The sequence below is a fragment of the Rhinolophus hipposideros genome (assembly GCF_964194185.1).
Source record: "Rhinolophus hipposideros genome assembly, chromosome: 7".
NCBI lineage: Eukaryota > Metazoa > Chordata > Mammalia > Chiroptera > Rhinolophidae > Rhinolophus > Rhinolophus hipposideros.
Genome location: NC_138053.1, coordinates 100,831,675 through 100,858,032, shown reverse-complemented (window position 1 = coordinate 100,858,032; position 26,358 = coordinate 100,831,675). Strand labels below are relative to the sequence as shown.

General features: G+C 59.7%; 1 protein-coding gene across 1 annotated transcript in view; it reads right to left on the bottom strand.

Annotated features, from left to right (window-relative positions):
* SLC9A3 (solute carrier family 9 member A3) overlaps positions 1 to 25,589 on the bottom strand; it is a gene marked incomplete at its 5' end in the record, with an annotated part of 34,693 nt that extends 9,104 nt beyond the window's left edge. Inside the window, 7 exons of the mRNA XM_081053617.1 lie at positions 1,355 to 1,515; positions 3,642 to 3,944; positions 8,559 to 8,671; positions 8,767 to 8,958; positions 9,109 to 9,268; positions 9,581 to 9,716; positions 25,062 to 25,589. Coding sequence (XP_080909743.1) covers positions 1,355 to 1,515; positions 3,642 to 3,944; positions 8,559 to 8,671; positions 8,767 to 8,958; positions 9,109 to 9,268; positions 9,581 to 9,716; positions 25,062 to 25,589 — 1,593 coding nt within the window. The remainder of the gene's footprint in view (positions 1 to 1,354; positions 1,516 to 3,641; positions 3,945 to 8,558; positions 8,672 to 8,766; positions 8,959 to 9,108; positions 9,269 to 9,580; positions 9,717 to 25,061) is intronic.
* Positions 25,590 to 26,358: the final 769 nt, after the last annotated feature.

Here is a 26,358-nt window from a genome sequence, read left to right as displayed (position 1 = left end):
GTTATGTTGCCCCCTGATGTGGAATCACACCCCTGGCATCTCTGCATGTTGACGTTTAAACCTCATCCCACAAGACAAGAGAAACACCCAGAAACCTTATCCTAGGCCACGGTCATGGATATAGTTGTGTTTCCTGAGCCTGAGCTCTCCTGAGCCGTGCGCCAGGCTCCGCCTCAGAGGCTGAGAGGCTGCCCTGGGCGGCTACAGACCCAGGGAAGAAGCTTGTCTCTGTGCCCCCAAGTCTGCACCCTCCAGGATGCAGGTTGTCTAAGGTTGTGTTCACAACAGGAGACACATAGGTGCTGTGCACAGGGGCGGCACACATGCTGGTCACTGGGAGCCAGACCACTGGTGGCCCAGCTTCTTTGTGGAAACCCAGGTGGGAGGGAAGATGGGGCCTCGTGTAGGAAACACGCTGAGAACCCCCTGGTGATGGGGACGTGAGAGCCACAGTCCCGAGTATCCCAGCCCAAGGGAGCCACGTGTCGCCTTTCTGATTAAGTCTCCAGTTCCCCCGAGAATGTGTCCTCTGCTCTGTAAGAAATCTGGTGCGATAGACGCTGCAGGTTTTCACTCTCCTACACCTGAAGAAACCTGGGAAGCGAGAATTTCTTAGAGGAGCTGCAGATACTTGTAGAGCAAGGAGGGAACTGCAGGTTCCACTGTGTCTGCCGTCTGCGGGCCATAGTAGTGGACGGCGGGCGTGCGGACTGGCCGGGAGCTGGCTGAGAGATGCACCGTCTACTAACCATTCACTTCCCAAGGTCGTGGCCAAATTTAGGGATGGGTTTCAAAAACTGCACGATGGTCATGATGCTGAGACAGTTCCTCACAGTTCATGAAATCTTCTATTCACCTCCTGTTCTAAGGAAGGACCCTCCACCCCTGCCCGATGCCAGGCCTCCTCCTTGAGGAAAAAGCACCTTCCCGGCACAGCACCAGTGCTGGCTGACCCCCTCCTGAATTTGGGTGAGATTTTGTTGATTTATTAATTCTCTTTAGAAAATCAGGAATAGGGGCCACCAACTGTGGACTCTGGGAACTGTGACCGTAGGATTTCAACAGTGGGACTGTGACCTGTGAAGGAATGCAGTGTGGGGGGGGGGAGTCTAAGAATTGTGGAAAAATGAAGAAATGAGACTAAAACAAGCAGCCATCCCGAGTTAGGAGGAGATGGGGGCAGAGGCCGCCCTGTGAAAGCTGCTACCTGGGGGACGTGGGTGAACCACGAGGCCGGCGGGGGGCTCTGGGAGACCTGGCCGACCCTCCCGTGCTCACGGCACCCAGGGCCACTGGCCGTGCCGCTCAGTGACGACGCTCCAACTCCCAGTGGCATCCCAGCCGCCCCACTCACCACAGTGACCGCGTCGTTCAGCAGAGACTCCCCAAACACGATGATGAACAGGACCTCGTTGACGTGGACTTCCTCAAACACCGCCAGGACGGCCACCGGATCCACCGCGGCAATCAGGCTGCCGAAGAGCAGGAAGTCCAGCAGCCCAATGTCCAGCTCTCCTGGGAGCAAAAGTGGCATCGAGACCGTGGGCCAGGCGCGCGGGTCCCACTGCCCCCGTCTCCGCTTCCCCCCGCCGTCCCCACACAGACCACCACCAGGACCCAGAGGGGCGGAGGTCAGGGAGTATCCTAGTCCCTCCTGGGAGCTGCCTCAGGCTGCTGGCCTGGTGACTGCTGTGCTGGGGCCACCAGGGTGGGGCCTCAGTGTGTGTCAGGGCTCAGGCGGGCTGCTGTGGGGACCTGGGTCACTCTGCCGGCCTTCCTCCCTGGCCCCCACAGCCCTTTAAGAAAGAGGGGAGCCCCAGCCATCCACAGGAGATGGCTGCCCCGGATTCTCTCCTTCATCTCCCCTCAGGCCTGGCTGACCCCACCTGGCCAGCCCACCTGCGAGCCTGCTACACACAGGTGCCCGGCCATCACACGTGCCATCAGACCCCGGCCCTGGGGAGTTGGCAGCCTAGGGCAACGTGAATACAGATGCAGAGTCAGGCTCCCCTGAGAAGTGATGTCTCAGCCAGGACTGGCCTGAAGGGTCCTGGGGGCTGTGACTGCCCGGGGAACCCCGAGGGGCCCCAACAGGCGCGACTGCAGGAGCAACGGGGGGTAGGGAGGGGAGGGAGATGGAGACATGCTTGGGGGTGCTGTGGGGGGAGTGGGGGGAGGAGCAGGGCGGGGGCGGGAGGAACAGTCCCTGGCCGCTCGCTCCTGGGTAGAGACGCCACGCTGAGGCGCACGGTCAGCCTCTGTAAACCTCCCAGGGATCTCAGGTCCCAGATCGCCTACAGGCCACGTGCATTTACATGCTGGTTCCCAGCCACGGGCCCACCTCGGGGTGGCGCGTGTGGGTGCCCTTGTGGCTTCACTGGGGGTCACGCCTGCTTCCAGGCGGGTTTGGTCAGTGGGACTTGGCTGGGGCCTTTCAACTGCCGTGTTGGTGTCAGCTTCCCTCCCCACCCTGAGTGGACCCCAGGGGCCCAAGAGCCAGTCAGACCTTGAGGGCAGGAGAGTTGAGTCCATGTGGGCTGGACGCTGCCCCAAGAGGCTGGTCAGGGTGTCCACAGGAGCCTAGCTCTCCCTCAGGGGCCGGCCCCCAGGGTCCCCTGGGAGAAGGTGGTCTGTGCAGGGATTTTACCCTCCAAAGGCAGTCTGCTGAGAGCTCCAAAAGCCCCACAGTGCTTTGAGGAAGTGACAGGTGTTAGAAGAACCAGCTTCCAGTGAGTTTTAAACGCCTCTTTGGAATGGGGATAGGTTTTGCCTTTCCATCCAGATGCTGTCAGTGGGCAGATGTGACAGCATTGTCCTTCCTGGGTGCGAGCACCAGGGGCTTCCAGACACACTCTTGCCGTCCAGGCTGGTCAGTCCTTAAACCCTCCCTGAACATCAGCCCCTTGCTGCAGAACCAGGAGCTCGCACTCCAAGCAGGAAGCGCCCTGGGGCTGCGAGCAACCTGCCCTCCTTCCTGGCAGGAGAGTCCAACCCCCACTGGTCCTAACCGATGGCTCTGTGGGCTGGACTGCAGGCTCAGGCCAGCGAGCTGCGTGCTCCAGACCCTCTCTTTCCTCGGGCAAGGGGATCTGTAGCCTCCCCACTGCAGGGGCCTGTCTTGCTGCGGAGCTTCTGCACGGCCTGTCCCTGAGCTGTCCCGCCTGCACAGCCACCCAGGATGTCCCTGTCAGGTCTATCTGTGGCCCGGCCCAAGTTAACCCTTCCTTGGAGGGCTGTGTCCACACTTGAGCCGCTGGTCTGCACAGGTGGACACCTGCACTCCTAGCTCTGTTTATTCAGGAACAGGACAGACTCGTTGGCCCCTGGGCACTGCTCTGGGCCAATGCCCAGCCAGACCAGCTATGTCCCGGGTGCCAGTCACCCTGCTCCAAACCCCGAGACTTTCCCCTGGGTCCAGCCGTCAGAGATGGCCATGTAACCTTAGGTATGTCCCAACTTCCTAAAGCATCGCTGATAAATGTAACTAATCGCACCTGCAGAGCCCACCCTGTTGTCACCTGCCCCAGAGCCCACCCCGTTGTCACCTGCTCACAGCGCTCACCCCGTTGTCACCCACCCGCAGAGCCCACCCCGATGTCACTGCCCCAGAGCCCTCCTGGTAGATGACAGCATTTGCTCACCCATCAGGCCGCTGAGGAAGACGCCATAGAGGGACAGGCCTGTTGTGGCCGCGTTCCACACGGTGCCGATGACGGCGTACAGCAGGATGGTGCCCAGGTTGCCAAAGAATAGCCGGTTGGGCATGAAGTAGCCGGCGTCCAGCACGATGGGCGGCAGCAGATAGAAGAAGAAGACGGTGGGCGTGAGCGTGAAGGAGGCGGTGTGGTTGGCTGCCCAGACAATGCCGCCCAGGACCAGGCCCAGCACGATGAGCAGTGCACTCTCAGGGACCACGTTGGTGACCTTGTGGGACAGGTGGAAGCCTGTGGGGGAAGGGGGCATCAGGGGGCCATCCTGGCACCACAGGACAGACACGGGCCCATGAACTAAGGCCCCACATCCAGTCTGTAAACGCTTCCCTCTGTCCCACTCACGTGGCCTGGAGGCCCAGCCAGTTGGCTGTCGGCTGCCTCCTCAGGACCTGGCCAGAGGACGTCCTCCTCGGGGGTCTCCCCGCCTCCTACCCAGAGAATGACCCCTTCTCTTCTGTGGGGAGCCCAGGAGGACGACAGCCAGGCTGGGCCAAGGCTTGAAATGGAAGGCTGAGCTGGGTGTGAAGAGCATAGGGCATGGACGTCCCCAGGCCCCATGTGGCCCCTTCTGGCCTTCGTCCCTGCGTCCCGTCCTGGTGACCACGGTCTACCCTCACCCTAATTGTCCTGAGGTGCCGAGCCTGCCCTGCTTGAAGCCCAGCTGCATTTTGAGGGGCCCCGTGCAGGTCAGGCCTCTGCCTGGCTTTCCCTGGGTCACAGCTCTCAGCACACAGGCTCCAGGGCCGGGTGTCCAGGGTTCCCCAACAGGAACTAGCTGCACGGCCCACATTCAAGCTCCCAGGGACCACGGGGCCCCAGAGCTCTCCCCACCGAGGGCTTGCCTCCCTGCCAGGAGTGAAGTGGGGGGACCCCGCCTGCACAGACCTACATGGCTCATTTCTCTTTGTTCTATTGTTAAGACTCCAAAAAAGTGACAAGAATTCCGTGTTAAGCCTCATTTCAAACTAGTTGGAATGTTGACAGAAGCGCTGGACCCCTTGGGCAACATTTGGCAAAACTGACTTTTCATCCACGAAGTTGTTTGTTGAGAGGCCTTTGAAACTCTGAGGTGAGCCGTCTCCTGAGCTGCCAGGACCCCAGCCGTGCAGGGCACAGGGTCCTGCCCTGCGCAGACCGATTCCTTCTGGGGAAATTCTTGGGCAAGGCTGGAGGGCTGGGTCTGCAGGTTCTGCCCCGCCCTCACCCTTACTGGCAGGTGGCTTCACCCAGCCAGCGCCACAGCTCCTCCCTGGCCTGTTTCCTCACTTGTAATTATAGGGCCACTATGAGGGAGAAAGGAGGTCTCCTGTCCTGTGTCCTCACTGTCACGCCCGTGCCCCCCTCCCCCTTCCCCCTCTCCTTCTCCGAAGCGGCTGAGAATCTCAGTGACAGGCCCAGCACAGGCCTTCCAGGTGCCTGGTGACGTGTGACTGGCAAGGACCCTGTCATCTCTGGAAGGATCAGGTTTCCGTGGGGAACTGAGGACCCACTGGGGGTCCCTGCCCCCACACCTGCATGCCCCCAGAGCCCGCCTTGCATCTGGCATTCTGATCAAGGTCAGCCCTTCCGTGTGACATCCCACCCGGGGAGCCTCCCAGGAAGCCCGCAGAGCTGGGGTACCCTGATGGGGGCCATGTAGCTGAGGATTCCCAAAGACACCAGGGCGTGACGCGTGGCACCAGGAATGAGGGAGGCTGTTTCTGAACATGGAGGCCCACTTCCTTGGACGTCCTTGACCATGCCCGGCTGCTCAGCAGGACAACAGCCAGAGGGTTTGGCCTCACTGGGGTTTCCAGGCCCATGGCGCTGGACGGTGTCCTCTCTGGGCTTGGGAGGGGCCATGACGTGGGCCCTGGACTGTGTGCATGTGACAGCCCTGTCCTTGGCAGCACCTGCCCCAGGGCTAGCAGCAGGCAAGGGCACGGAGGGATGGACGGCCTTTCCTGGGACAGGACACTGTACTGTCCTGGGCCCTGGGACGCTGGAGGCTGTCCAGTGCTTTGGGAAGAGACCTGGGAGGCCATGCCCTCCCTCCCTGCGTCTTGTGGCCCTGACAGCCAAGCTCACAAGAGCCCCCTGCGGGTCCTGGGGCCCCACCCCAGACGCCAGACTCAGCAGGTCCTGGGCCAGCCCAGAAATCTGTATTCTAGTGGCTCGGAGGCCCCTCCGCCGTGCAGTCTGGAAAAGATTGGGCAGGTGTCCACCCAGCGCCTCCCTGGTGGCTTATTGATGTGAAGTGGGCCGAGTCCACGGTTTTCTGGTTCCCTGACGGGCGTGGCATCCAGCAGCTGGGTTAGAAAGGCGGTGGCCCCACCAGGGCCGGCTCTGTGGCTGGCTCACTAAGTCCCAGCAGACATCTCTGTCCTCGGCGGGGCCACTCATGCAGGTGCCTCTCCTGCCACCACGAATTCCCAGGAGCCCCAAGCCAGCCATGTTGGGGGCCATGCTGGAGGCTCATGAAGCCACGTTTTTCTACACGTGTTTTCTGCTGTTCTGCACTTCCTGCTGGGCTCCAGAAGGCACTGTGCTTGTGGCAACCCTCTGCCCCCACCTGCTCCTCTTGCCTTGTAGGGGCCCCACGACGGTGCCAGGCCAGCAATGCTCCCAGGGCCCCCAGGGCTGGCGATCCTTGCTGCCCACTGACCTGTGGGCCTCTTAGAAGGTGAAATCCAGTGACCGAAAGACATAGCACCGCAGGTCACTGGGCCCAGGGCCGGGCCTGGGGGAAATTGAGTGACCGCTGAACTCTAGAAGGCCCCTGGTTGAGCAGGCAGAGGGGATCCCCAGGTCTGGCTCAGGTTGCAAGCTCACAGCAGCATTTAGCCACCGTCTCCCCCCAGCTGGAGATTCACCACAAATCAGTCGGGGTGAATTTCCCTCTGACAACTGCAGGGCCAGCGGGGAGTGTGCGGGTTGCCGAGGCTCATCTTTGAAAATAACCACAAAGCTGGCACTTGGGGACCTGGAAGTCCTTGTTGGCACCCTCGGCTTAGCGTTTGCTGCATTCCTGCGTGGTAGCTGGTTACTATAAAACCTTATTAATTTGGGAAAGGGGCGGATGAGAGACAGGCCGACTGCAGACCAGGCAGGTGAGAAATGGCGTCCCTGGGGGATTTATGTGAGTTCCTCTTCATGTTTGGGAAACAGTCTTTGCTCTTCTGCAAACTGTTTCTTTGTGGCGTCTGCTCACAGCTTCATGGGTCCTCAAGCCTTTTCTTGTCAGGACGTTGCTCTCCACATACTGGCCCAGGCATGTTTTCACTGTCAAACCATGGCCACCTGTGTGTTCACAGGTTCAGGTTGTTTTGCTGTGAGCAGATACCTCTTTGGGTAACTGTGTTGGTCCTTTGTTTGACATCTTCTGAGTTTTGTGTTATGCTTTAAAAAGCCATTCCTAGTCCTCTGTTTCCTACTAAATGTTTAATATTCAATTTAACTTTACTTGAATTTAACAAAGAAAATATTTTCAACTACTTGTGAAACTGAAGGACCTGCCCAACCCCAGAGGAAAAGCCTCCCCTCGACCCCGAATGTCCATGGCCGACCCACCATACCCAGGCCAGGCATGCGCCTCCCACACCCTCACGGGGACCCTTCACTCTTCCCTGGAGTAACTGGGTGTCATGCAGGGACTCAGCTCCCGCTCCCCGCACAGGAACACAGGACATGGTGAGGCCAAAAAGGAACACCCACGGAGTCATGGCTGCGGGAGTCACACCACTGTAGTCTCGCTGGCGGGCGGGTGAGACACAGGAAGTAGGAGCCACACGATCCTCAGTCCACCATCCGTTCTCTGCCAACGCACTAGCTAGCTACAACCCGTGCTTGCTAGAGTAGCCACAGCAGTTATCAGTGGTCAATGGCTCACTAGTCACAGCTGATGACCATCCACTACCCGAGCCAGCACCGTTCCACGTGAGGCCGAGAGCCTGGAAACTGCTCCCTGGGGCTCTGTCCCCACACGGGGTTTCACCTTCTCACATCTGCGGACCGACGTCAGCCTGACGCCTATGTTGCAGGGTCGTGTCCTGGAATCACCCAGACACCGCCGGTCACGCCTGGGCTCTGAGTGGCATGAGGAAGAGGAGGGGCAGACTAGCAGCTTTTCACCTGCCTCACCACCTGTGCCGGTCACTTGGCTAGTTTCTTCTGTCCGGGTGTGAGGAGAATTTCCAGAACATCCTTGTAGCAAGGACACGTCTCAGCGCTGAGCTCCTTTCTTCCCCAGGATTGGGGGTGTGCTGTCAGCCTGCAGCTTCTTCTTGTTTGTCCACTTCACGGTCGGCCTCTGCTTACAGCCTCTTTCTGGCTTGGGGACGAGTGGGGAGCAGCAGCCTGGGATTGCCCAGGTTCTCCATTTCTACCCAGAACGAGGGATCCTCTGGCTGGTGGGATTTCTTCACGAGAGCATCCCACCAGCCTGGGACCAGCCGGGTTCCCCGTCTCTCATGAGCTCCCTTCAGACAGCAGGCTGCATTGTAATGAGCTCATTCAACTGAAGACTCGATGCATTAAAAGTGGCAGTTTGCTAGTGGTTTAGCAATTAAGCATATAATGGGCATTTTAGAAGCCAGTAAGCCAAGTTCCAGCCCACAGCGCCCTGCGGTGTCCGCTCCTGCTCTGGCAGCGAGGCTCTCTGGCCGGAGCTGGCCTGGCCACTGTGGCTTGGTTTGTGGCACAGGCAGGGCCTCGGCTCTCGGTCAGGGCCCACGTCACTGTCGGCCACACACGCCCTTCCTGCCGTGGCTCGCACATCACTAGGATGGGGGACAGTTCTCACATCTCAGGGTTATTGTGGAAATTTACTGAGACAAAAGGGTGGTGGCGACTGTAAGAACCGCTCACATGGCCGGGCCCGTGCAGGGGGGCGGGAGGACAGCCCTCGGTCCTTGTGCAGCAGCCCCCAGTGGAAGGGCTGGGTCACCACTGCCACTGGCAGCTGGGTTTTCTGGGGCTGCCTGCAAGGAGGATGCCAGGTGGTGGGGGTGGGAAACAGAGCCACAGCGGTGGAGGGGGGGCTCAGGCTGTGAGCCTACGCCCACCAGACCCTAACACTGCCTCTGTCACCAGAGAGCCCAGCACCTCCGTCCACACTGCAGGGACCACGTGCTCGGGGGGCTTGGCCAGCAGCACGCCAAGGGCACTGGGGAGACCCTGAGTTCCCTTCCAGCCTTGTCTCCAAAGAGACGAGGGCCCAGGAGGCAGGTGTGAGCTGCCACCGGCCACGTCCTCAGGACCCACAGCCCTGGGGTCCACACGGGGCCTGTCCCAGGGCCGCGCACCCCAAGGGCGCCTGCGACTGGGAAGTAAGCATTTGGTGCAACCTTGTGCATCCAAACTCCCGTGTGTGCTGGGGAAAAGCCACCCTTCCAGGTGGGGGGCAGCGCCGCCCTACTTGTGTGCCACCTCGTGTGTCACGGGCAGAGTGGCTCCCGCGTGTGCGTGAGCTGCTGCCGACACTGGCAGCCGCGCCCAAACCAGAGCTAAGACGAAGCTTCGCGGGGCGACACAGGCTCCCCGCTCCTCAAACGCTGCCTCGGCGGCAAAAACTCCGACTGGACAGACACCGACACACCTGCAGGCCCGACAGCCTCAAGTGGTGGTAACTATCAGGCTGCACAGGACTGTTCAGGACAAAATCAGGCCAAGGACACGAGGCCACCGGGCGGCTGGGGGCGCCCCAGCCAGTCGCAGCTCCCCTGGTGGCAGGGCCCTCCAGCCAGGGGTGTGAGCAAAGTGACTCCCAAGCCCACAGGTAACTGATTGCTGAGGCCGGAGAGTTACAGCTAATTAAGCGCAAATGCCGTGGCCACAGCGTGGTAACGACAGGGACACACACTTTTAGTTCTAATTACAAACCCTCTGACCGATGTTTGAGGTCAAGAGGCACCAGCCGGCCAGCCAGCCATTTCTGCAGCAGGGCCCCGCCAAAGTGGGCACCGGGGGCTTGGGAAGGTCGTCGCTGACTGTTTCACGCCCCTTGGCATGCAGCTGGGCCAGGACCTGGGGTCAGGCCCTGCGTGGTTGCTGCCTCCAAGGATCTGTTCACAATATTCAGCTGAGTCCACGCAAATGCAGTAGTACAGTAAATCCTCTGGTTTTACTTTAACGTGTGCGAGCCACGGTCAACGAACCCTGAGGACACGGTAACCAGAGCGCACAGAGAGACCCCCCAGAGAAGTGACTGGAAGGAAGCACTTGGGACCCAGGCTGCTCAGTACGATGAGCAGGTCAGGGTCAGACCTGAAACGTCACACACTCAGGTACACGCAGGCACCCACACGTATGCAGACACAGGCACACACATGTGCACATGGTCCTCAGCACGAACTGCCCAACATTCTCCACAGACAAGGCTTGGGGTCCCCTCAGCACTCTTCCAGGACGGGGACGGGCTCCGGGTGGCTTTCCCTAGCAGCCTGCCCTCCCCGACCAGCACACACCAGCTGAGCTCCCTCGGCACCCACGAGGAATCACAGTAAATGTGCCAACGCGGAGCCCAAGGCAGGGGACAATGACATTTACGGTGCCGCACATATTACCTAACTGAGCCCACATCTCCGGCCTGCAAGGGTGTTTCAGATGAGTGCTCCCAGGCTGCAGGCACACAGAGCAGTGGAGGCCTGTCCTATCCTGGGGAGGGCAGTGCAGGGAGCCCCATGTCCTGAGCGGGTCTGGAGAGCTGGCCCCTCTGCTCACAAAACACAGAATGTTTTCAACACTGCATGTTTACAAAACTCAAGCAAACCTTGCAAATTTTTTAATTAAAAAAGGAAAATTGTTAGTGGGCTCCTAGAGAAGCAGCAAATTCTGCAATTCTGAGCCATCGTGAGTGACAGACGTGAGGACAGAGAAAGGCTGGGCCTCTCGGCCGGCCGGCCACGGCCTTCGGTCTGCACGGTGTGACCCTGCCTCCCTTGATCACAGCAAGTTCACACAGTTCGCTGGTCTGTGCCGAAAGGGGGTGCCGAGGTCTCCCCCGGGACTGTATTCTTTGAAGAATACATTTAAAGCACGGATTTACTACTTTGAATTATTTCTGTACCCTCATTATCACTTACTTTTATCTGTCACACCATCTCCTGTAAATATGTTTGCAGAAGGTGTTCCCAGACAAGAAAAAGCTAAAGGAGTTCATCACTAAAGCAGGATTTAAATCTAAGACCTGAAACCATAAAACTCCTAGAAGAAAATGTAGGTAGTAAACTCTTTGACATCACTTTTAAGAATATGTTTTTGGATATGTCTCCTCAGGCAAAGGAAACAAAATAAAAAATAAGCAAATGGGACTTCATCAAACTAAAAAGTTTCTGCACAACAAATCGAAAAGGCATTCTACTGAATGGGAGAAGGTATTCGCCAATGATAAGGGGTTAATACCCAAAATTTATAAAGAACTAATACAACTCAACACTAAAAAACCAAACAATCCATTTCATAAATGGGCACAGGACATGAAAGACACTTCAACGAGGACATACAGATGACCAATAGATATATGAAAAGAAATGCAACAAACAAACAAAAAAACCACTGAGATACCATTTCACTCCTGTCAGAATGACAATCGTCTATAAATCAACAAACAAGTGCTGGCGCGGATGTGGAGAAAAGGGAACCCTCAGGATTGCAGGCTGGTGCAGCCACTATGGAAAACAGTATGGAGGTTCCTCAAAAAAATTAAAAATAGAACTACCTTATGACCCAGCAATCCCACTTCTGCATATTTATCTAAAGAAAACCAAAACGCTAATTTGAAGAGACATATGCAGCCCTATGTTCATTGCAGCGTGTTTACAGTAGCCGAGATGTGGAGGCAGCCGAAGTGCCCATCGATAGACGATGGATAAAGAGGAGGTGGTGCATTTATACAAGGGAATGGTACTCAGCCATAAAAAAGAATGAAATCTTCCCATTTGCAACAACCTGAATGGACCTAGAGGGTATTGTGCCAAGCGGAATAAGTCAGACAGAGAAAGACAAACACTATGTGATCTCACTGTTATTGTGGAATCCTAAAAAGAAAAAAAGTGAATAAACAAAATAAAACAGAAGCAGACCTATCAATATAGAGAACAAGCTGATGGTTGCAAACAGGAGGGGGTGGAGGATGGGTAAAAAGAGAAAAAGAGCACTAAGAAGTAGATCATTCAGGCTGTGGGCTACACAGTCTGCTTTGCAATGACTCAGTTCTGCCATTTAGCATGAAAACAGCCATAACGTACATAAACACATGGTCAGTGCTGTGTTCCAATAAAACTTTATTTACAAAAATGGGTGACCAACCCATGGGTTGTATGCAGCTGACCCCTGAGATAGAAGATGTTTCAAAGAACCAAATGGAAGTTCTAGAAATGAAGAATTCAATATCTGAAAGAAAAATCCAAGAGACAGGCTTAACAGCAAACAGAGAGTGGTGAACTTGAAGATCAGCAGATAAAAACGATTTCAACTGAATGAGGGGAAGGAAGGTTACAAACTGAAGGACCTCACTGGCCTGAGGGACAATATCCAAAAGTCCATCTGTGAGTAACCGGAGTCCCAGGAGGAAAGGACGAGGAAGAAAAAAGTCTGAAGAAATAACGGCCAAGTGCCCCAGCTTAGTGAGTGACGTAAATGTACAGATTGGGGAAGTTCTTCAGATTGGATTTCTGCTGATCTATCTCCAAGTGAAGCTGGAACAGGTGTGAGATAAGCGGAGGGTCCAGGGCAGGTAACTTTGGGTGGGAAAGGGGCCTAAACATGGCACACGGAGTTGGGGTGAGCCGGATTGGGGCCGGGGTCCATCTAGGACCTCAGGAGAGGGAGAGCAGAGCCCACGCCACAGTTTCAATGCTACACAGGGCATGACTGCGGTAGGCAGCTGGGGATCGGGTCACTGGGACCTTATTCGCCGAATGACTCATTGAGCCCCAGAGTGACAGGCACACTGGCAAAAGCAGAAAAGGCAGGTGGAAGTGAGGGTGTCACATCAGTCATGCAGATCCCAGACAGCAGCACGTGAACGCCCTTCCCCCACATGAGGTGGCGAAAACCCCGGGGAAGGGCGAGGACGGGCAACGCTGTCCCACAGTGAGGAAGCTGAGGCCCCTGGGGGCTGGACAAACCACAGAGGACAAAAATGTCCTTGACTGGAGCTGTGATGGCTGGAGGTTTGGCGACGGACTGCACCGATGAAATTCATTGTGAGATCCAATGAAGCAAAGATGCAGACACTTCACTTTGGAGTGGAGCTGGGAGACACAAGGGACCCCCGAAAAGTCGACAAGGATTTTGCAAATAGATGATCTGAAGGGAAGCGAGTTTAGATCTCACTGACCTTTACAGCTTCATGTGAGAAAGTCCAGCAAAGTCTCTTCCTCTGAGGACATCTTTTCTGCAGATGCTATGTGTGGGTGACATCCCAAGGTGTTGTAAGTGAGCCTGTGCCCGCTTACGTGACCCCCGTGTCATGTGGTCACCACTATCAGGGTGCTCCGAGCACCGTCCCCGGAGGCCAGGACTTTGTCACAGGCCACAGAGCAGCAGGAAGTGATGGCACGATTGGTTTGTGATACTGACGCAGCGCAGCCAGAGGACAAAGTGCTCCCCAATGCGTGAGGACCACGAGGCGCTGCCAACCCGGGGCCCGCATGGCACCGGGTTCTGAGAAAACTCCACCACGTATGCAACCGCCTCTGCAGGCAAACGCCGAACTACGGTGCCCTCATGGGGGCAGCTCTTGTGCCCCCAAGAACCACTGTTTGCCCCAAATGCAGGAGGCTAAGGGGCTAGGGCAGGCCCTGCTGAGTGGCCCAGCTGGGAACTGCCCCCCAGCCTCCCCTGCAGTGGCCCCCACGGAGCAGCACCTGCAGGAGATCAGAGTCATGTTTCTGCACATCGCATGGCTTTCTGCAAGAGGGACCGGTCTTGCCACTTATAAATCAGTAGTATTTTATCCCTCTGAGACTTGGTTTCCTCATCGTAAGATGATAGTTGAAGACGGAAACCAGGTTCTTGCAAGGAAGGCCTATTGAGTGCCTTTTCCTCAGGCCCGAAAAACACAGAAGCGGGTAGCTCTCATTTAATTCCTTTAGTTTTAGCTTTTGGCCACGCAACAGGAAGGAGGGATCTCTTACCCACACTCCTTCGCCACGACACGCACACTTCCACCAGTGCATGCACAAGCCCCACCATGGCTTGCACACTTCTTCTACGGCACAGACATGCCCCAGCACAGCACGTACATGCCCCATCACGGCACGTACACGCCCCACCATGGCACACACAGGCATGGGCTACCCGAGTGGCAGGAGGGTGGGTGCAGAGCCAGGCTGCCCAAGGAGCCTGGACCCTCCCCTGCTTCCCTTGATGTGGGCTTGGGGTGCCGGCCCAAGGGGCACATTATGACACAGAACCTTCTTCCAGGGGGGAGTGTCTTATTTAATGTCCCAGAGTCAAGCATTGGGGCCCAGCAGCGTGGATTTAGGCTAGTCCTGCGTGCTCCTGCAGGCGTCTGGGCTGGTGCAATGGCCCCACGCAACGCAACTGCAGGGCTGCATGTCCTGACAGCCTCTCCCTGATGGTGGCCACCACAGGTGTGGGTCAAGCCAGCTGACCTCCTTCCTGCTCCTCTCCTGGGAGCAGGCACGCCTGCCATGTCGGGTCTATCTGACAGATTCTGCTTGGTTCTGCGCTGGCCACAGGCCACAACCACAGGTCAGGATTCCAGACGACACAGGACACACTTATCAACATGCCAGCACCAGCTTGGGCAGGCATTCTGCTCTTTGGCAGTAGACTTTCTCACTCACATTCAGCTCATCAGCACTAAAACCGATCTTCAGATCATGAGACCAGCATTAGAGAAGGAAAGCCCACGGGGGGTGCCCTCACAGGGGCAGTCCGGCGAGGTCCCGGGGGAGGGTGAGTGCAGAGAGCAATCCCCTGATCGCCCTACCCCTGCGCCAGTTGGAGGGCACCACGAAGGGTTGGGAAGAGGAGCTTAGAGCTCCGGCTGGGGGCGGGGGGTGGGCCTTCCCTACACCAAGTCAGTGGTCAGGAGTTTGGAGTGGCTTCTCTGGTCTGGAGAAAAGAGCTCGTCCTGTCCCTGGTCGGCCGGCCACGTGTGCCCATCCTGCACGTGCCAGTGCCTCCCGTGGGGGGCACCCGGTAAGCCAGAGGCAGAGCTCGGCCAGACACACTCCTCCTCTCAGGCCCCAAGGCCCCGAAATGCAGGGCGTGGGGCAAGGCTCAGCTGACCCGAACTGAGGGCACCTCAGCCATCAGAATGTTCTCAGCATTACTGAGTTAATGAGTAAAGGATTTTGACAACCCTGGGGCCTTCTCAGAAACTTAACACTGCCTTCCTTTTCCAGTTTATCTCCTGAAAAGTAAGCTGTGTGCTTGTATGTGTGTGGGGGGGTGTACAGGGAGGGGGCAGTGCTTGGACCGGCCAACACCTGCACACGCTGACGGTGTCCAGATGCCCGTCCCACTACCTGACCCCTGACCCTGCTCTGTTCACTAATGATATTTTTAAATGGCAGTCACGGTGCCCCTCCCCACTCCCAAATCCTCGCCACACTGCACCGGAGATCACCAGCCCAGCCCAGCACTGCTGTACCAGGGAGAAGGAAAGGAAAGCCAGCAGTGAGGTGTGAGGCCAGACCCGCCCCAGGGCCATCCCTCAGAAGCCTGGCCAGCTCCGTGAAGTACCCCTGCAGCTGTCTACTCAGTGTGTGGAAGCTCGAAGCCACCAGGGTGAGGCCACAAAATCATTCCCACCCCAAGGAAGGGTGAGGAGCAGGAGGCTGCAGGTGGAGGTGTGTGGGGGGCGGGACTGCCGTGTCCCCTCGTTACCCAGCAGCGAAGGACACTGGCCCCTGCAGGGTGCCATGAGGGCCACCTCGGATGTGGGTGTCGGTAGCTATTGTGTGACTGTCGTGGCATTTTCATGTTTTATTCGATTACTGTTTGTTGATCTCTTGTTATGTGCTGGACACTGTGCAGGATAATTACAATGTTCCTAGAAACTCCACCAGGTACTTTTCACTTTCTGTGCCTTCACTCACCTGTTTGGGTCACCCTCACAGCCACACCTGAGAGAGATATGGCTGCTGGCCATGTCCCCTCTGTGAAGGCTGAGGCTCAGAGGGGACAGCAGCCTGCCCTTGGACAAGGCCAGCACGAGTCCTCTGAGAGGTAGTGACAGACCAGGCCGGGTCCAGGGTGTGGGATGCCCTGGGGGGTCCTCACGCTCCATGAAGTTGCAGGCTGGGGACGGTGAGCAGTTCTCGGCTGAAGCAGCAGAATAAAGGTTTTGTTGCTCAGGACGGAAAGGGCAGCTGTGCCACACGTGGTTTTGTTTCTTGAATGTGACCCTCCGGCATCTTCTCCTCAGTTACTAAGCTACTGCTGTCACTGCACAAAGATGACAGCAGCTGCCTTCAGGGGCTCTGGTGTCGTGTTGGCCTTTGGGAAGGAGCAGGAGGCTGAGGCCCGTGGGGCACCATGGTGTCAGGCACGCCTGCTGCCAGGCCTTCTCTGGGGTCCTGCCCTGGGGCTGTCTGGTGGCTTCTCAAGCTGGAAAGGCCTCTGTGACCCCATGACACACTCGCAGTGAACCACGCCTCCAAGGGGCAGCCAAGAGGCGGCGTGAGCCTCTTCCCTCACCTCACGCCCTTCCCAGCCCACTCCCCTGGGAGCCCAGCTTTTCCCATTGGGGTCAGGCCAGGGAGCCTGTGTTCAGGGTTCAACAACCCCCATGCCGACACCCTGTCAGATGTGTGTGGGGGTGACAGTAACTCAATAGGTAAGTGGATATCACCCGGCGCCTGCCATGGTCTGTCCTGGCCTGTACCCATTGTTCACTGACCCCTCATAGAGGTAGAGGAGGGGTTGAGTGACAGAGGCAGGACTAAAACCCAGGCCCAGCACCCTTGGCCACATGGGGAGTAGGTCTTAGTGCCATAGGCTGAAACCCTCAAGCCCACGGGACCAGCTCACACACACACACACGTGTGAGCACACACACAGCCGCACGTGGACATGCACAGGGCAATGCACACACTGGGCCTCCCGGTGGCGCTGCCCCATTCAGGTCCACATTCTGTGAGCAAGTAGGGCAGGGGGCTGCACTGCGCTGGGCGGCCAGCACATGGGGCCAGCTTCTAAGGGAAAGTGAGGGGCAGGCCCCGGCCCGTGATCACTAGACCCCAAATCTAGGGCTTGCTAAATCCAAAAAGAAACAGCTGCCATGAGCGTGTGGTGTCCACGCTTGCACAGCCCCCAAAGCTGTTAGAAACCGTTCCCATCCTGCCCTTGCAAGAACCCTTTCAGCTGAACTCAGCTCGGACTTTGGCATGACAGCTCGGCAGGCGGTGAACTCCTGGAAGGGAAGAGGGAGACACTGGCCCTTCCCCTCAGCCTTGCTCCTCCCTGAGCGCCTGCTGGGCCCCAAAGGGGGCTGGTCTGCCTGTGCCCTTGCGGCTGGAGGTCAGGCTAGGGCAGCGCACAGGACACCTTCCTGGAGCAGGTACTGGGCTGCCTGCAGGGCCACGTCTGTGACTGAAGGAAAGTGCCAGGGAGCCAACCGGGCTTCCCCTCCCCCACCGCGCCTCCAGTCTCCGGGTAGGGGCCCAACCACGCGTGGGGCCTGCACATTCTACCTGCTTCCCCTCTCGCTCAGCCTGGGCCCCTCCCTTTCTCTGAGGCCCATTTTGACGGCCCTTAGAGGGGAGCCTTGCCACCATCTGACCCCTCACCCAGTAAACCGTGGGCTCTCACCTCTTTCTAGAAAGAATGAGCTTGACCTGCAGTCTGGCCACGGCGGCACACACCCACCCAGGCACGGCCCAGGGTTCGCTGTGGGCACCCGCAGCGCTGGCTGGGGCAGCAGTCACCATGTGTAGGTGTCACCCCTGTGTGCAGGCAGGTCCAACAGAGCCGGGAGCCATGCCTCCACCCCACCTGCCAGCCCCATGCCCTCCTGGGATGCCTGGCGGGACCTTCAGAGGCTGAGGGCGGCGTGCACACACGGGCTTTCCAACACATTTATCTGAATGCGTTAATGGGAAGAGTCTCACAAACTCAGGGGGTTCTCGCCGACATTCCAAATCACGCCCGCGGCCCAGCTGACGGGGTGACGGGTCTGAGTGGTCCTCAGCCCGCCCTGGGGTCTTGTCCTTCCCAGTGGGGTCAGTGCATGTCAGCTCAGAAGCCTCGTGACCTCACCTCCCTCGTCTCCCCAGGCTGGTTCCACCAGCTGTCCTCACACACCATCTCTGTGCCTTGGCACTGGCTGTTCCGCCCTGGAAAATGCTTTTCCCCTCAGGCACAGGCCTCCCTCCTCCCATCATTTGTTCACTGTCACACTTAATGCCATTGTCCCGTGGCCAGGATTATGCTTGTCTGTCCCCTCACAGGAACGCCACCCTCTGGGGTGGTCTGGGGCTGCTCTGTGGCCCCCAGCAGTGCCAGACAGGTGGTGGCACCAACATTTGTTAAATGAGTATCGCACAGGCGACAGCTCTACGAGTGCCAGAGCTGTGGTTGCTAAAAGATCGAGTCTCTCAACTGCACTGGTAAATGAAACCACTGAAGCTCGGAAGAGTGCTCGCTGTGCTGGGGGTGAGGGCCTGCCTGGGACACCAGCTCCAGGCTGCGTCCCACAAGTGTGCATGGAGGCCTGCGTGTCGGGCCCTGGCAGACTTGTTCCGGAAGGCCAACAGGGGTGAACAGGGCAGGAGGAAGTCTTCGGCTGGCAGTGGACGCAGCTCTAGACTAGCTCAGGCGAAGTGGTGCGTCCCGGGACCCGGCCCACCCAGGCAGCTCTGTGGGGCCCTGCTGCTCCCCACCCAGAGCCCCACACGCCCACAGCCACTGAGCTGATGCTGGCAGCACTTGTCATCGGGCGTGCCCTCAGCTCACAGGAGGCTATGTGGCAATTTGGGGAAAGAATGCAGCTGAGAAGCCTGGGAGCTTTTCCCAGGCAGGTATCAAGGGTTTGAAGGAAGCTCCCAGGCGGTCACCATCACCTATCACACCAGGTGAGCACAGCCAGGGCCGTGGGGGCTTGGGCTCTGGGGACACAGCAGGGACACACACGGTCCCTGCCTCTGCAGCCTGACCTAGTCGAGGAGACATCCTCAGGAACTGGGGTTCGGGGTCTGCAGGTTTCTCAGAAGAGGAGGGGCAGCAGGGATCCCAGGCAGGTGGGGCTCAGCGCCCTGGTGACCCGTCTGACTGGGATGAGGTCACTGTGGTGTGTGTGTGTGTGTGTGTGTGTGTGGTCTGGGCTTCAGCTTGAGCCAGGGGAAGGCCTGCACAGCAGGGCCTCAGTGGGGTGGGTGGGAGGCCACACGCCCCCTGAGCTCACCACCCCGAGTGTGACGGGCAGTGCAGGCATCTGGGCTCACGCAGACGGGAGGAGATAGAAAATAAAGGTATGAAGAGCTAGAGAGAGGCTGCAGATACGTGCGTGAGGTCAGAGGGCAGGGAAGATGTGAGCAAAGGTGGAGGCGTGGGTGGGGACAAACACCATCCCCAGGTAAGCAGACCTGGGACTGCCCTGACCCTCAGGCCAGGAGAGCACCCGGCTGCCTGGCAGCTTGACCAGTGCAGGGGACAGGGACCCTGCTGTGCCCAGCACGGCTGAGGCAGGAAGCCACCCACTCTGGGCTGCAGTGCAGAGGGTGGGGAAGTGGGCTCTGCTTAGACCCAGCGCCCAACACCTGGCACCCCAAGGCCTGGGGCCTGAGACGCCAAGTGCCAGACTCCGAGCCCGGTGCAGCCCCACAGGGCACAGCCGGAGGGGCCCCTTCTCTGAGAGACGCTCCGAGCACCTGGCAGGGCAGGGAGGGCACAGGAAGCTGGGAGGGCCGGCCCTGACCTTGGCCAGCCTTGGCCAGCACTCTGAGCACAACTGCCGCTTCAGGTGCACAGCTCCAGGTAAACTCACGCCTGAAAGGGACTCGGCCTGGCACCGGGAGACCCCACCTGTAAGCACACCTGGGGAGCACGTGGGGCCAGGAAAGCCCCCCCTGCCCACTGGGAGCTGGGTGTGGGGCAGGGCTGACATGTCTGTGAAGAAACACGCTGTGAGGCTGATGAAGTGTAGATTAGAGCTGGGAGTCAGGTCAGCGCACTCCTGCGTTCAGCGCCATGCAGGCTGCCCACACAGGCTGACGGGGTCCAGACTCCACTCGGGGCTGGGGTGCCGGGAACAGGTGGAGGTTCGTCCTGGACTCTCCTACAGGAAGCTGGCCAGGTGGAAGGTTTCTGGGGAGTCCCTTATGCACCCGAGGCAGGACCGGGCACTGTCACTTCTGACCTTCGCCCCCTGCCTCTGGATATTCCAACCCAGTGCTTCAGTTCCAAATGCCTACAAATTGTTTTACAGCTGCAGGCGGATTCTCCCAAGAGCAGTTCCTGGGAACTCAGACTTTACACCTGCAGCAGGGAACCCTCCCTGCCACACACGCTCTTGGGAGAGTCCTGGATCCAGGCCTTGAATGGTGGGTCCTCACTGCAGGCCCACTGACTCCCTCTGTCCTGTCGGGACGGGGGCGACTAAGACCCGCTGGCTGGTCTACTCTTTGGAAGTTGGGAAGACAGTTCACTGGGAGCTCGGGCTGAGCACCCTGCCCTTCGGGGCCATCCTCTTGCATCCCCTCAAGGGGACTGAGTGACTCAGCGAGTGCGGGAGGAGAGCACAGTGGGGGGTGCCCAGGAGCCCATAGGAAAGTGGGGGGCCAGGGTCAGGAGCAGGAGCAGGGGCTCCCCGACCAAAACCAGACCCGGTGCAACTAGCCCAGGAGGTAACCACACTCTGGCTTCCCCCACGGCCTGGAACACGGCTCAGGACAGGCACCCAGGGCCCAACGGCTGCGCCTTGGGGGACCCACCATTAGGCAGGGGTCCGGGCAGAAGCCAGTGGCCTGAGTGCCTTGGGCAAGATAATACAGGGGTGGCTGAGTACCCCGGGGCCCAGTGTTCTCCCTCCTCTCACAAGGGCTGGCGTCTGGCTGAGTGAAGAGTCCCCGTGAGATGGCTTAGGAAGTGAGGACTTGGGGTGCTGGACGTGGGGCCTGGCAATGGATCAGAGACTCTGGATTGACAGACACCTTCAAACACATCGGACGGAGGAGAGCATGACCCCAAGGCTGTGCAGCCTGCAGGTCTGGGAAAAGCCACTTTCAGTGCCACCAGTCTGCAGCTTCCTGGGGCGCAGAGCAGGTAAGGGCTCTTGGACATCGCACAGCTGACCCTGAACCCCCACTGTCCTCACAGTGGCCAGGGCCAGCCGGACCAGGCTCTTCCTGGTTAAGAGGGAGGTGGCGCCTCAGCAGGGAACACCCCAAAGACCCTAGGGACGTTGGGCATGCGGTGGGGGCACGAGGGTCTCGGAGGACACACTGCTGCTGGGGTGGAGAGACCACCCTGACACCCACCTGAGCCTCCGTGCTTCCAATCCCAGCGGCCTGTCTGCCCCTGGCTTCCTCCAGTGTTTTTGCTGAGGACTCTGCCCCTTCTGGAGGGAGGGTAGACTTGGTGCACAGAGACTCTCAGCCCTTCCAGCTCAGAAAGTGAAGCGACCACTTCCCGGGGCTTGGGCCAAAGTCAGGGTGCCCTCACCCCACCCCTCAGTGCAGGGAGCCCTATTTCCAGAGTGTGTTCCCAAACAGGACGTATTAAGGGGTCACCCATGTGGAAGCCGCCCGCCACCCTGCCAACTCCATCCCATCCGGTCCAAGCTGTGCATGTGGCCCAGGGCTCCCCAGTGGCACAGTCTCAAGCCCCTTGGCAGCCTCCTCACTGAACCGACTGGGTGCCACCTCTCCCCCCAGGGCACACAGAGACATCAGCTGGACACCTGAGCTGTCTGTCCTCTGAAGTGTTCCCAATCTAGTGCTTGGTAACAAATGGACCCAGCTGACCTAGAACTCCCCTCAGCCCAGCTTCCCCACTGGCGCTTCTCCTGTTCATTCTCTGTCAGGTGGCCCAGGTGACATTCTGAGCGAGTGCCACCACCCTCCCCCCTGGGTGGACATTAGACTTCTCCTGGGTCTGTGTTCAGGCTGCTGTGGCCTCCCCTCTGGCCTCCCAACACCCCAGCTTCCTTCTTCCTCCAGGAGCACCTTCCCCGGTCACCCTGCCACCTCCTGGGCTCTGTCTCCAGAAGCTGCCTGGACCCCCCCCCCAGGTGGGGCCAAACCTAGTGATGCCCACCATCTCACCATCTCTGAGTGGCATCGGGCCAGCCCTCCAGCCCCCAGGGGAGGCCTGAGGAGATAGAACACTACTGGGGGGAGAAAACCTGGCCTGGTACAAGGCCCAAAGTGACCGTGAGATGGGAACCCCCCTGGAAGCACATGTCCCAGGTCGCCCCATCCAGGGGCAGACACTGTCCCACTGCATAAGGTCCTCAACGTCAGTCTCCACGTGGCCCTGAGCTGTGGACAGCTCCCTTCTCCCCTGAATTTCCTAAAGATATAGTAACAGGCAGGGGACTCCCAGAGCCGCTGGGGCACACAGATGGGGAGCTTGCAGCAAGCCCTTGGCAGACACGGGCTCTCAGGCATCTGTGGCACAGCTGCCACACCTGCTTCTCACCTTCCAAAGGTAGGATGTGGCAGCCGCTTCCCATGGAGGGACCTAGGCCCCTGGCCACCTCGACAGTGCTGTGGCCCTGTCCTCTGCCCTCTCTGTGCCCAGCTGTCCGAGGTGAGAAGCCACCTTGAAACGTGTGTTTCAGGGTCCCCTGAACCTTATTTTCCCAATGAGGTTCCATATGGCTAAGGAAATCCGGCCTCTCCAGCACTAGGTGGCTACGCGACCCAGAACTTAGAACCATCTGTGAGACACTCAACAAATGTTTGAAATCAATAGCAGCCCAGCTCTTGTGTTCCTGTAACTTGAGACTGAAATCGTCTGGACGATCCCTGACCATTTCAAATGATGAAAGAGGCCAAGTCGCTTAACAAGTATGAACCCTGGACTGTGGGGTTGGGGGGGCACATGGGGTTCCTCCTCTGTGCACAGACGGCCCCAATGCCACACGGCCTCCAAGCCCAGCTACGGGAAGGCCCGGGCGTGGTGGTCCTGGGCGTTCACAAGATGGGCACCAGGGTTAGCTGCAAATGGACGGGTCTGGGGCATATGTGAGGAGCTTGGTCCCTGGGTCAGGGCCTGACTGTAAATGCAGAGCTCTCAGGGAAGGTGGGAACCCACGCAGAGGGCCGGGCAGGGAGGAGCCCCTGGGTTAATGCAGCAGAGACCAGGTCAGAGCACAGTGCATTGTGGGGGGAGTCTCGAAGGGCAAGCAGGGGCTGGTCTGGATTGAATTTGGACCACTGGGACCGGGGATGGACTCCATGGCACTCCAGTTTGTGGGGCTGAGTGTGAATGGGTGGGTCCGGCTTGTTTGCTGAGCGCTGGTTTTGAGCCTGGGGGGTGGAGAGCTGGGGTGGGGTCCAAGCACAGATGTCTGGTGGTCAGCCCCATTTCAGAGAACCCTGGGCTGGAGGAGGGGGACGCCGGCACCAGGCCAGTACCTGGAGGTGCTGGTTGTGGGGCAGTACTAGGAGAGAGGCCTGGAGGAAGCCTCGGGCCCAGGCCCCGAGCAGGGCCCCAAGGTGGCTGGGCAAGGGCACAGAACAAGACAATAAGGGGTGGGGGGACTCCAGAGGGCGGGGCAGAGAGGCGGGGTGACAGGAGGCCCACACTGAGCCACAAGGAGGGCCCTGGGCACCTGGGCAGGGTCAGTACAGGGAATTCCAGGGAACAGGATCCCAGGGGAACAGGAGGAACAGGGAGGGGACAAGGGCCGGCCATGGGAGTGTCCTGGCTTAATCTCCAAGATGTCTCATCGGTTCTGTCTGTTCACAGGTGAGACCCCGATGCCATCATCGTGGGAGCCTCCAAATACGAAAGGATTGTATGGACAGGGTTGGGGCGAGGCCTGGCCCAGGGCCGGAGGGCTTTCCCAGGGACTTGGTCAGCCTGGTGGGTCTTCTCTCTGGGATCCTCCTGCTATCCTGACAGCTCCCGCCCCCTTACCCCGTGAGTGGGACCAGAACAACGTATGGGACATAGTGCTGGTAAGGGGCCCTTATTCAGTGGGCTCTGGGCCCACCCTCCTGGGAGCTAGAGCTGCTGTCGGGGCAGCAGCCCACCCAGGAGAAGGCCCTCTGAGGGCAGCCTGCATGCATGGAGCCCCTGAAGGCCTTGGCTCTGCCTGGGTGAGTAACAAACTGTGTCAGCTCCGCGGTCCCAGGGCCCCAGCCCCCACCACTCAAGGCTGACCAGCCGGTGCGCTGGTGGCTGTCACTGGACTCTCAGATGCCGGGCTGCACGCCTGTGCCTGGGGCTGGACAGGAAGTGCACATTTGCTTTTCACAGTAGGCATGCTGAACCTCCCACGTGTCACCATCCTTACAGCGGGTTCATAGAAGAGAAGGGGGCAGAGGAAGGGACCTCCCACTCTGCCCCGGAAACGGGGCAGTTCCTAGGCGAGCAGCCTGAGCACCATGACAGGGCGCCCAGAGTCCCAGGCTGGGCTGGACCCGCCCAGTAAGTGGCACGTTGGACGTGGCCAGTGTTGGTGACCCCTCGGCAGAGGCTTCAGCAGGGACAGCCCGAGACCCCTCTTGGTGCTCACGCAGCTCTTACCACCACAACCCCACCGGAAAGCCTGGTGGGGAACAAGTGAGCGCTGGACCAGGCAGGCAGGGCCAAGGAGCAGCACAGACGCCAGGAACAAGGAGGGAGGAGGCAGAGGGATCCACAGAGAAGAAACACAGCAGAATGGAGAGGGGCCCCCCAGGGAGACCATGGGCAGAAGCAGGAAGGAAAGGGAAAACAAGCCGCAAGCCGCCTCTGCCCGGCACCCCCAACCCAGGTCCAGGGTCCTCTAAGGTCTCGCCCCCAAACCGAGACCACTGCCCCCCAAGGCCCCCGGAGGGGCCCGCTCCTCCTTGCTTTGGTGACGCGTCCTTGCCACCTGCTATTCCACGGGGAGCAGTGTGTCCTCAGACCTTGCTGTCAGGAGCCTTGCCCAGGCTCCGGGGAGAGAGTTACACGCACTCTCACCCCCACCGCCCCCGCCAAGACCAGCAGCAGAACTTTGGTCCTGTAAGCTCTTAGGGAAGCTGACCTTCCATCACCTTGCCGGACTTACCAGCCAACCCCACTTTGCTGGCTCACTGGAGCAAGTTAAGAGAAGAGCAATCTGACAGGTTGGGACTTTAAACAGGGAAACTCTCAATGGAAAAATCGCTCCTAAAAATAGGATTTTCCTGGGTTTAATTTTGAGCGGCACCGTTTTTTTCTCCTGCACTGGGAACAAAAGGTCCCTCCCGGGCTTGCCGGCAAGGACATTCCCTGTCGCAGGGCATTAGGAAGCCCCACGAGCCGGACAGACAGAGCACCGGGCGCGGGGGCCCGGGAGCGCGGCGTGGGCGGGGGCTCGGCGACCCGCACGGCGCTCCGGGCCCGACCAGGCTCGCGGCCCGAGCCTCGGCCGCCCCGCACGGGCGCGACTCCGGGCTGGCCACGGTGGCCTCGGGCCGGGCGCGCGGCGGCGGACGCGGGGCGCGCCCTCCGTCCCCAGGGAAGCCCGCGGGGCCGGCGCGGTCCTCGGGGCGCGGGCGGGGGCCGCGGACGCCGAGCCCGGCGCTTACCGATCTTGGCCAGGCTGGCCACGAGGATCCAGAGCGCGATGATGAACGGGTCCTGGACGTGGTCCCACTTGAAGGTGACCACCTGGAAGCCGCGGTCGGGGCCGTGCGCGCCGCCGGGCCCCTGCTCAGAGCCGCGCGCCTGCGGCAGCGCCAGCAGCGCCAGCAGCGCCAGCAGCCGCCCCGCACGCGGGCCCGGGGCCCCGCGCCGCGACATGGCCCGCACCGCTCAGCGCCGCGGCGGGACGCCCATGTCCTGTGCGCCTGGCCCGCCCGGCCGCGGGACTGCTGTCCGGGCCCCCGCCCGCCGGTGGCCTTTAATCCCGCGCCCCCCCCCGCCCGGGGCGGGGCCTTCCCGCCCCCTGCGCACTCGCGGTCTCGGGCGGCGCCGCGCGCTCCTGGCACGCCCACCCAGGCGCGACCGGCCCGCGACCCGACCTCCCCGCCCCACGCGCGCTCCCCCCTGCCGCCCTCCCCACGCGGGCCGGGGGCCTCGGGCGCCCCTTGGGGGCGTGTGCCCAGCTCCCGAGTCGCCGGTGGCCGTCGGGGGCGGTCTTGCCCCAAGCGGCTCCTTCTGCGCGGGCACAGGACCCAGCGCAGCGCACACCGCGCGCCACAGCCGGCCCGCCTCTCGGACCTGCCGTTCACAACAGGAGCCAACAACTTGCCAGAACCGGACTCCGTTCTCTCCAACCGCAGGCGGCAGCACCCACGCCACCGCTGCGCCCGGCACCCCAGGCCCCGGCCCTTCTGTGGGTGCCGCTTTCCCACTGCTCAGACCTCCCGCGTAGGGCCTGGCTTGTCTTTTCTACTCCAGGGCTCAGCTTCAAATTGACATGGGGAGAGGGCAGGGGTTTTCTGCTCCGGGCCGCCACCCGCTCACGCGGGCTTTCAGACTCCAGGACGCAAACGTGGTTCTCATTTCCTCCCCACGCCCACCCTGCAGCCTCAGCACCCCAGCCCCATCTCCTGTCCAGCCCTAAACC